The sequence below is a fragment of the Daucus carota genome, chromosome 8 (assembly GCF_001625215.2).
Source record: "Daucus carota subsp. sativus chromosome 8, DH1 v3.0, whole genome shotgun sequence".
Lineage (NCBI taxonomy): Eukaryota > Viridiplantae > Streptophyta > Magnoliopsida > Apiales > Apiaceae > Daucus > Daucus carota.
In genome coordinates, this window is record NC_030388.2 from 27,737,968 (window position 1) to 27,749,665 (window position 11,698).

At 34.4% G+C, this 11,698-nt stretch overlaps 1 protein-coding gene across 1 annotated transcript; it reads right to left on the reverse strand.

The window, feature by feature from the left end:
* Positions 1-3,073: 3,073 nt before the first annotated feature.
* On the reverse strand, positions 3,074-10,819 carry LOC108199662 (zinc finger CCCH domain-containing protein 34). Its single transcript, XM_064082952.1, has 7 exons — positions 10,445-10,819; positions 10,171-10,328; positions 9,714-9,779; positions 7,144-7,263; positions 6,750-7,064; positions 6,347-6,664; positions 3,074-4,153 (listed from the first exon to the last, which is right to left on the reverse strand). The coding sequence occupies exons 1-7, from the start codon at positions 10,527-10,529 to the stop codon at positions 3,773-3,775; spliced, it is 1,443 nt and encodes a 480-aa protein (XP_063939022.1). The 5' UTR covers positions 10,530-10,819; the 3' UTR covers positions 3,074-3,772.
* Positions 10,820-11,698: the final 879 nt, after the last annotated feature.

Genomic DNA, 11,698 nt, shown 5'->3' on the forward strand with positions numbered 1-11,698 from the left:
ACATTCTATCAATATCAGTATTTCATGAAAATATTGAAAATCATTTATGTTCGACAAGTAGAACACATATGTTCTGTAATATGTAAATATGTTCTGCAAACTTAACATGTTTTGCAGAATAATGTGTTTTTCACTATTTAACTTGTAGAATGTTTAGGATTGTCAAAATTTTTAACAAAATAATGATGTTTATAGAACATGATTTGCAAAACAACACAGTTTGCAATGTTTTTATGTCATTCTATAGTTGCAGAACATACGTGGTCTACGGTACTACAGTAAATATGTGGACTACATGGAACTTTGTTCATATAATATATACTCTAGCCGAATAATGAAAGTCCTCTTAAAAGAAAATTTGTGGTCTAATATTTTGCCTTCATTCAAAGAGGCTAGAGAAAATAATCGAAAAAGAGATGTTTTTTGTGTAAGAAGTATATTCTGAGTTCTGACCACAACAGAGATGAGACATAATTCAAAAAGATAGTACATCCGCTTGGTGGCTTGGGCATTTGCCCAATTGCCCTGTAAGTCTGTAACACGCGTATATGAAACCAATAACACCAATTTATGCCGCCACGTGAATAATTATTTAATTAAGTTTTGTTGTGGTTGGTTGACAATGTCTTTTTTATGTGTATATAGGTTTTGTTATTTTTAGTGAAAATTAATGTTCTATTTCCTACATTTCGATTTTAATCCTAACAATATTATAGAATTCACATTTAAATTGAATTTATATTATTATTCATGACATCTGGTTCTGCGTTAAAAGTTTTACAAATTTATACTACCTTCGTCCATGATATAGAGACGTCTCAAACAGAATGAACTTATTATATTTGTTATTTTCGAACACTATTTTTCACTATTACCCTCACTAATTCTCTATTTTATACTCTCTTTTCACTAAATAAATACTATTACACTCAATATCTTCCTCCACTATCTCAAATCTCGTGAATTATGATAAAATTTCAAAGAACATAAAACACAATCTCACAAAATTTATGACAAAAAAATACAATCATATTTTTTATAATAATCTAAAATTTTAACTAAATTTTCTTAAATTTTGATACATCTTTTAAAATCGCAATTTCAATGATTTCATGAATACAAGTATTAGTAAATCCCATTTCAGTCGGACTTATATACATCCCAGGACACTCTTTTTTGTTGAATAGTAGCAATTGCCAAAGTAAGGAGAGAAAAGGCATTTGTATCTTGTCTCCTTGTTTTTCTAATTTAGGCTAATGAATCGACAATTGATCTGTCATATATAGACTGTGTTTCTGGTATAAGCATTTAGGCATGGAAATGATTATATCGGTATTTGATTTCATGTCTTCTGGTCTATCTATATCCATATCACTAAATGTTTGTCATTGTTAACTACATTTATGTACTATTGTTGCATTTTACACTAGGTCGAGGTGAATTTTATTAACATTTGTATTTATATAAAGTTGGACCATAATTTGGCTCGTATGTTGGGTACGAGTGGAAATACACCGAGAGTGTGCATGAAATCTTTGAGACGAATTCTTATGAAGCTTAGGCAATGATCAACAACCCATTATTGGTGGAAGATTTATGCATGGGGCATCTGTATCCCGTGATCGCGGATAATCTAAGCTACGGTTCACATGAGTGACTTGAGAGCATGGCTTCCCTGAATTCGTCGGCGATAACTTGTGCATCTTTTTGCTTCCGGCTTTCAGTGATAATGTAGTTGTATTCACTTAGATGGAATAGAATGAAAACACCAATGTGATTGTATTCACTTGAATGAAATAGAATGAAAACATGGTGTTGGATTGAGGAACTGTCCCTGATTTTCGTTCTTCCAAATTCCAATCATTTCATTATTACTATTTTAACTAAAATTCTAACCTACATGTTCTACAATGAATTACATGTTCTGCGAGGAATGTTCATTCTACTTCTACGTGTTTCTTTTCGATCTTAATCACAAAAAATTTAAATTCATTCATCTTCGGTCAATATTATCTCACATTTCTTCTTTTTGCATAAAATTTGTATATAATTTTATATTACATTCTCCCCTCACTCTACTATTAAACATATACTCCCTCCGTCCCGGTGAGTAGTATACATATGAGGAGGGGCACGGAGATTAAGAAAAAGTGTAATTTAGTGATGAAAAGTAAGAAAAGTGGGTGAAGTGGTGGGACCCATTAATATTTAATTAATATTTAATGGGTAAAATGAGTGTAGTGGGAGTAAAATTGTGGGTATTTAATGTATAAAGTGGGTGTAGTGGAAGAAGGTAGCGGGTGTAGTTAAGTTTTTATATTATAAAAACTTACTATTTTTGGTATGTATACAATTGATGGGACGTCCTAAAAAGGAAACTGTATACAATCCAATGGGACGGAGGGAGTATTAGAGAATGGAATGATTTGCTTGATAAAGGTGGCCTCTGCATTTCATCTTGTTTGTGTTTCTTCTTCGCTGATATTTTAAAACTGACAGAAATCTAGTTTATATTGTACTGCATATCCCTGTCATGTTACCAAACCAAAGAAACAACAGCAACCAGAGGGGTGCAAATAGGATAGATCAATCATATATACACATAAACACTTGTGTCAAGGTTTATAAACACTTTTCAGATCAATTTGTCAACCAACTATCTTCACTGTGAACCTCTTTTCATACTCCCTCCGTCCCAGCCAATTCTTTACGTTTGGTTTGGGCACGGAGGTTAAGAAATATGTATAAAGTAGTGGAAAAGAGGAAGAAAAGTGGGTGAAGTGGTGGGACCCATCAATTTTTAATGAATAAAAGAGAGATAGTGGAGTAAAAGTAGTGTGAAAAGGGAGTAAAAGTAGTGCGAAAAAGGAGGAAAAGTTGGGAAGTGGTGGGACCCATTGACTATATTTGGTAAGTTTTGGAATGTAAAGAATTGGATGGGACATCCCAAAAAGAAAACCGTAAAGAACCTGGTGGGACGGAGGGAGTATCATTCATACTCCATTGCATCTGTGATCTGAAGACTGATATAATTATAAAACAGTGCATTATTATAAACTTACAAGATAAAAAGGAAGAAAATTTCTTCTTTTAATATAAGGATCAAAAGTGAAAGGAGTAACTACTACAAAGTCAAGATTGTCAGGTGCATAATTTTGTTGTATTTGGTAAGAACTATAAGAAATTTACTCAATTGAAACCTCACAGCACAACCATGCAACATTTGGTTTTCAAGGCAGCACAGTGACGATTTGCTTGAAATTTAGAAGTCTTCCACAGAGCCCGGACAAAAAAGCGGAACAACTAGATCTTCAACTTGATACGATAAGTTGATGCATATAGCTTTTTCCAAGAGATCAAGAGAACCACATCGAAGGCTAGATATGGGAAGGGAGGACTGGTCTATTTTTCTTCTCTTTTTATCCCTTCTCTAGGAAGGCTTGCAGCATAAATAAACACAACAAACTCCGAATTTGGAGATATGGATTCAACTTTGACGATTTGAACTAAGTAATGTTTGGCAGGTATTCAGAAACTAGTCGAGAGGCTATATAGGGTTTGTTGGGAATTTGAATGGTGAATATGGCTTATCATTATGAAAGTAATGGCCATATATAAATTATATGAACACAAGTGAGAGAGGCTGCATGTGATAGATGTGACTCAAGGAACCATGACGACCAAGTATGTAAGACTGCTGACAGAGGACTGCACAAAATTATAACAAAGGTTCATAAAATGTATAAAGAGGTAGGAATATCCAGAAACATGCTCAGCCTGATGTGGGAACCTCACTAATATGAGGTGTACTACTACCAGTTGAAGTGGTAGAGCTCTGACCAGGCTGCTGGATACTAGATTGCGGAAGAGTATCATTTCTTGAGAGGATAGAACCAACTGAACCAGCAGCTGTGCTTAAAGGAGTAGACATTTTGGTGACGAATGCTTCTTTATCAGGCTTTAGCTCTGATGACGAGGATGATGGGGCTAAGGTAGCCATTGATGAGCCGACTGGGTAAGGAGCAACAGGCATATCGGTAAGAGATGATGCAGATGGACTGTAACTCAGTGTTGACATTGGGTGATCAAATTTGCAAGAATGCCCAAATTTGCATATCCCGTTCAGTGCATAATGAGAACAAAGTGGGGCACCCTAGTAACATATCAAAATAAAAGATAATTATAATCTAATAACAAACTTAAACAATTTTCATTATTCAAAATAACCAAGGACATGTATGAATCTTATTGAGCATGAGAAAGTAAGACAGCTTTAAAAGAAGTCCAATTATGTTAAAAACTCTACTGGACTGAACAATCAAACTTTTTTGCAACAGTAAGAACAAATATGAGCTGCATTCTACAGTACAAGATTATCCTTGTTTACTCTGCCCAGGAGATAAGTTGCACAATCATGTTAATTGAACACCAAATATAGTATTCTTTTGTTAACTTACCCCAGAGGTATTGTATTAGTTGTTAAAAGCGAAAAGTGTGGTGAAGCGCCAAAGGGGTCACAGACTCGGAGCTTAAAATGCAGACTTTGTCGGAGGGAAGCGCATATGACATTATTAATTTCAGATTCAAGTAACACCATCTCAGACAGATTAATTCAAGTAGTTTGTAGTCAACAATGCACAACATAGCAATAAACAAACATACATAGTACTTATTTCATATAAAAAAGGTAAGAATCTTATCTATATAGGGAATGCTCTAAAGATATGAATTATCTGTTATACGATCAAGTTTTCTTTTTATGGTCAATTACAAAATAAATTATATCCTCACGCACACATTTAAATGTCCCCATTGACACTCAAGCCGTCAAGATCTTACCAAGAGAGGTTGTACATCTCATAGTTGATAAGATCCCTTGAAAAATATAGATAAAACAATAAATTAATTTTTTCTTCCCAAAAGCGCGAACAGGCACAAAGCCTGAAGCACTGGAAAAGCGTCATTAAACTAAACGGTACTTCAATCGAAACTCAAGTGCAGCCTCGCAAAATGTGCTTTTTCTTGAAGCGCAGAAGTGGATTCCACTGCTTTGTTGTGCTTTGGGCTTAAGCGCACTTCTAAATATTGCATGTCGCTTAATGTGAGAGTTCCATAAGTTTCAATTAAAGACACAACACATATCAGGGACACACTCGAACACATTTATTATAGTTTAAGTTTACTCCGCCTGTTACCTTTTTGCATTAGAGAGGACAGCTCGTCACATCACATATGAAGAAAATGTCAGCAATTAGTTTCCAAACAGAGGGTGCTCTATGAGATTCTCATCTTGTCTAGCATCTATTAGGTCACTAGGACTGGCACCAAAGTTTATGTAAACATTGGCTTTTATCAATTTATGAAGATAGTTTCCTCTTCAAGATTCATATTACATCACTATATAGGGTCATGTTCCTCTTAGAACCCTTAGAACCTTCTAGTATTAATTAGGATTCTACAACAGAACTGCAAATGCAAAAGGTGTCGTGTTTATGTATTATACTTCGAAATTATATTTGAACACACAGAACGATGCAAAAAACATGTATTTAGATTTAGATCCTGAAAATCTATTTAAAATTTAGGGTTCTGTAGCAGAACCTTCGTGGTTCTAAGGTTTAATTTTAAGAATTGGTTCTCTCTTGAGCATGACCCTCAATATATATATGTGACATTTTACAAATAAATAATTCATTACTTTTAACAAAGGAATTTTGCTCCCGTAAATATTTCATTTTCCTGAAACCACGAAAATACCGGACAATCTGGAAATTCTCCCGACATCGCCAGGAACAAAATTTCCACACTTCATTATTTCAGAAAAACCCATATTTTCCGTAAAACAGACAGAGATTTAACTAAGATGTTCTTCCATATAAAATTAAGTGCTCTATTCACTTCAAATTGAGTAGTAGTATTCTTATTCGTAAAAATCTATTCATGTAGCTTGAAGAAGAAAATTTATAAAAATCTATTCATGTAGCTTGAAGAAGAATAAACTAGTAAATTTTTGAAGGCACGGAAGAACATAACATATAGGCTTATAGCATAAACATGGAACATGCAAATTATTTGAAGCTAAAAGCCCAAACATATAAGTTCGTCAAATAGGCATGGCGTTGGCATACAAATCAAAACTAAAGCCATTTAAAAAAGGCTCAAAAAAGATTTCAGCCTTTTGCATAACCATTTGGCTATAATTTATGTATCAGCACATAGACTCATTCTTGTTTTAACCCCAAGACAAGACATATTCGATCAATTATGAGATGGCATCGCAGTAAAAATTAAGTGAATATCCTTAAGAAAAGCAAGGAACTTGAAATAACAATGTTCAGAAGTTCACCGGACGTAAAGGAAGACCCATAGGACTGAGGACAAAATTCGTTTTTGGGGAACTCCATTGTGCAGGGTGATGGTATTTGCATGACGAACCAAACTTACATTCCCCTGTTTTCATATAATGCTGACATTCAGGCTGACCAGGTCTCTCTGGAAAAGCATGTTCTTTCTGGTTATAAGCTGAATGAACAGCAGGAGATGTCATAGACAGATAAGGACCAGCAAAGACAGGAGCTGTAGAAGAGAGCTGTGGCATTCCATAGATAGGTCCTGCTCCGGCATTTGATTGAGCACTTGGCGATGCAACTGGACTCAGAGAGGCCTGTAAAAAGTCATTTGCCAACTAAAAGCTATAGATACTCTTTTATTTACATTGCTGGCTAGATTGAGAAGAATACAAAGCATACCTGGTAAGGATTCCAACCAGCCATGGGCACCATCCCTGGGGGGAGAATCACTGGACCGTATGTCCCTTGAACATATGAACCTGGCAGAAGAGCAGGCCTTGCAACTTGCCAGTTACCAGCCACCACCCCATATTGTTGAGACGATGGACCAGGAGACTGCATGGCTGGATAAATAGCGGAAGGCACAGTTGCTGCTGCAGGGAAAAGTGCACGAGCTGGAACATGTGTGCCATCTGGATGTGGGTGATGGAACTTACAGGTGACTCCAAATTTGCATTGCCCTGTTTTCAAGTAGTAAGAACACTCTTTCTCACCCTGTTACAACGACAGGAATTATAAGACAACTCAGCTTGTAGAAAGGGTGGAGATATAGATTCTTAAATAAAAAGCTGACCGGACGCAGGGGATATCCAGAGACACTTATTGCCACTGAGCTTGCAGATCCAACTCCATGTCTAGGATGATGGTACTTGCAGGAAGCACCAAACTTACACATGCCCGTCCTCATATAATACTACAAGGTTAATATGAATATCACAGTCAAATAAAAGGACTAAGTTGAAAAAACTGACATGTGAATGATCTGGAATCAAACCCCAAAGTAGTATATAATATCATAATGCTTAATACATGTCCAAAGATCTTTATTCCTGTAGCTTACCCAGAGTACGGCATAATTGACTTGATATTATACATTAAGTATCGACTTATTTTACAAAAATAAAAAACAAAAATTGCAAGTGCTTTCTGACATAAATCTATTCACAAGTATTATAGCATGAGTAACAATAAAGAAACACTTTACACTTAAACATACTATTATTTCATGTTAAATCTTAAAATAATGTGCAGTAGTTCCCAAAATCTGCATTAGTAGAATCAATTGAAGAAGAGCATATTTGAATACAAATTTCATGTTAAAGCTTAAAATAATCCAGAAATTATGTAAAATAGTTCCCAAAATCTGCATCAGTCGAATCAATTGAAGAAGGGCCTATGTGAATACAAATAAAATCTGCCTAATCAAGTAAAAACATTCACAAAATCATGTTTCCATGGTTACCAGTTCTATATAACAGTGACATTACTGTGCAGCTTAATCAAAAGGGCGGTTCACTAGTTCCTGTCTCCAAACAACGGAGAGACCAAATGAAAATTTGGCAAGTTACACTGAGAAATGCCGGCACAGCTTACATAATATGACAATGATATAAAAGAACAATATACATAGCATCACTTGAAACTATATATATTTCCTGACCAAACTATAAGGTATACATTTCTAAAACCCAGGTTTGAGTCTAGTGCTTGTAGCATATGGAATGTAAAGAAAGAACCCATTTTATAGCATAGTAACAAGTAATCATCATATAGCATATAGCATAGTAACAAGTAATCATCATATAACAGGTTTGAGTCTAGTGCTTGTAGGATATATTTTTCTCTACAACCAATGCACGGGAGGAATGATGAAGAGAATGAAAACTTTTCAACTCCAGAGTAACCTATTTTATATATATCAGAAGTCTGATTACAAAAGAAAAAAAGAAGAAGAAGAAGAAGACTCAACTTTAACATATGGACAACGTAGAGAAAGGATTAGTTATGATCAGGTACATTAGAGATTCTCTACTTGTAAGTTTAGAAGACAGCTGCAGAATGGCAAAATTTAACAGAATCTGCAAATGTGGGTTTAGTTCCACATTTCTAAAAAACCTGTTTTTGGTATATATTATAACCAAAACATATAATTAAAGCAGGGAGACGAATGAGGACAGGTATAATATTCAGCAGGTGAGGGACGAAAGTAAGAAGTTGCCAAAAAGAAGCACACTGCATTTAAGGAAAACAGAGTTGAACTGAAGTAGAAGACGAAAGAAGAATATCTACAGATAGAACCTAAGGTGGGTGCATTTAAAAGCTAAGCACTAGGTAGAAAGATCCTATAACAACCAAAATGCAGCAATGCCTCTCTTTCAATCTCAAAAATAACAAGTTCTTATAATGAATAATGAACACACAAAATAAAGGAAAGGACGAGACACAACCAGATATCCTGAGATGTACTCTATATAAGAGGAAAATATAATAAGAACAGCTATAAAACAGTAAGAACAATAAGAAGTATGCAGCTTTATTCAGTACAACTAGAACTTTTTAGCGGTGAAGTACAGTATATATAAGGACATAGCATAATCAATATAACAGGTTGAAAGTAAAAAATTACAGAGAAGGAGTTCCCTGCATAATTGGAAAACAGAGTGAACTGACGTAGAAGACAAGAAAAAGTACACTTATATATAGAGTCGAAGGTGGCTGCACTAAAAAGATATTAGGTAGATAAATTCTGGAACAATCAATATGCAGTAATTTGTGATTTGTAATCTCACACATCAACAAGTTCCAATTTTAAAATAATGTCGATGACACAGAGAAAAGGACGAGCCGACAAGGCATAACTAGAAATGATGATATATACTCTCTCTATAGAAGGCTCAATTATGAGAACAGCAAATAACATCATCAATGACAAGTATGCATCTTATTTTACCATAACTAGAACTTAGTACGGAAGTACAGGATAAATGAGCACAAATAGCAAAACAGTTGCAGAAAAGGATATCCATGTCCATATGGAAAGCAGACTTGAGCTGAAGTAGAAGACGAAACAAGAATATATATGTACATATATATAAGAGAACTGGAGGTGGCTGCATTTATAAGCTAAGCATTAGATAGAAAATCCTAAAACAATTAAAATACCACAATGCCTGTCTTCCATTTTCAAACATCAAGACATCCGATCTTTGAATAATGTAGATACGATATAGAGAAAAGGACGAGGTGTAACTAGAGATCACTATATATCTAGAAGGCAGGATGATGAGAACATCAATAAAACAGTATCATCAGAAAGCAAGAATCTTCAGTCATTTAAAAGTAAAATTATACTAATGAAATCACCTGACAAACAGGTTGGCCAACTCGCTCAGGATACTCCCCTCCACTAGCCCTCATAGCACCAACAACCTAGCAGCAAACACAATTAAGATTCATCAGATGCAAGTTTTTGTTTATGAAAACTGTACAACAATTTCATACACTATTTAACTTCAAAAAAGTACTTGTATCAACAACATTTCATTAAAAACCATGCGGAATCAAACCAATTTTATTATTCAAAAAAGTACAAAATCAAGACGAAAATTCCAGTACATATCAAGCAATAATAAGAACAAACAAGATAATCTGCCCTTTCTCATTAAAAAACACTAGATCATAACTAAATGACCACATAACCCACTATGATCACACAAATTCCGATAAAACCCTAACACAAATCACTGACTATGATCACATAAATTCCGATAAAACCCTGACACAAACACACAAATCACCGACGATTGCACCACTAACATACCAAATTCCGATCACGGGGATGATTAAACCGACACCGCGAACCATAACCACAAAACCCCGTCCTCAGATAATAGATACAATCCGCCTCATCAGGCCTTTCAGGGTACGAATCATCACCACCGCCACCACCACCACCGAGTCCTAACTGCCACATAGGCTCTGCATTTCACAAAACCATCATCAACCCAAATCAAAACCCACTCTACATTACAAAATCAAACAAAAATGCAGCTCAAATTCAACCAAAATCAAATTGAAATTCACAAAAACCTCACCTTCCAGGCCTGTTTCACCGCCCGGCGAGCTCCATTCCGCCACCGGATCCGGTGATGACCCTTCTGTCGGTTGTAACCTCTCCATGTAAATCAACTCTAATCCGTCTCTACACAAATATATAAACACACTCCTCTACACAATCTAATGTAAATACAGAGATATAAAACACAGAAATAAATATCTGAAAATCAAGAAATCTAATCTAAATACTCAGAAAATAATTAATATTTAAATAAAATAGTAATTAGTAAACAGAGGAGAGCTGAGTGCTGGAAAAATCAGAGAGAAAGAGCCAAGAGATGGGCCCGATGATTAAATTCAAGAGAGAAGTTTCTTCAGCTTTCTTTGTGTTCTTGTTGAAATGTGAATAAAGTGAAGTGAGTTTGTTTATTTTAATTTTTTATTGTAATTGTTTTGTTGGTAGTTGATGTACGCGCCAAATAAAGAGTGACCGACTTGCAAGTGACAACAAATGTATAAAAGTGAGTTAAAGTGTAACAGTGTTTATGTTTAGGTACTTAGGTGTTGTGCCGCTGCGTGGTTAGGACATGTGTCTCGGAAGATACTACGGATGGCCGTAATTTTATAAAAATGGTGTTTCTAACTTACACAAGAATCACCGATTTTTATGAAAATGGTTTCGTTTATGCATGGAGTTATTAATATTTATTATTTATTTATCGATCAAAATCTAGTATTCTCATCAAAGTTAGTGACTAGTGGGTACTCATAAGCACATCATAAAAAATTCGTTTTAAAATTTTAAGTTAGTTTGATTTTTTATCACATATTTTGTTATTTAATTAAAATCATATTTTTTGAATAAATAAATATGATTAATATTATAATTTAGATATCTTAGATTTCCAATTCAATTCGACTTGAGCTGTTGTCATCCTTACACATTGTTGTCATCCCTACTCAGTAGGTCGAGATAAATTATATAAATTATATATATATATATATATATATATATATGTATGATATTTAATATTGATAACTTAATATTATAGAAAAATTGATATATGCAAGTATTTTAAGAGAAATAATTTTCAATAATTTTTATTGATCACGAATTTTTGTTACGAGAGATTTATAAATCATAAATTTGAGTGGATCAGAATCTTGCGATTTAGATTCTATGCAGGATACGAGAAAATACCTGCATAAACTTTGTTTCAAGTCTTTTAAACGTGGATAAAAAACCTGTTTGACTGAGATTATTATTTATCACTTAACGTGATTTATTTGAT

Excerpts from the sequence above, each read along its gene's own strand:
- LOC108199662 (XM_064082952.1), bottom strand. The coding sequence starts at position 10,529 with ATGGAGAGGTTACAACCGACAGAAGGGTCATCACCGGATCCGGTGGCG. Across the intron at positions 9,780-10,170 it reads ATCCCCGTGATCGGAATTTG|GTTGTTGGTGCTATGAGGGC; the intron begins GTATGTTAGTGG and ends GTTTGCTGCTAG. Across the intron at positions 7,065-7,143 it reads CTGGATATCCCCTGCGTCCG|GGTGAGAAAGAGTGTTCTTA; the intron begins GTCAGCTTTTTA and ends TCGTTGTAACAG.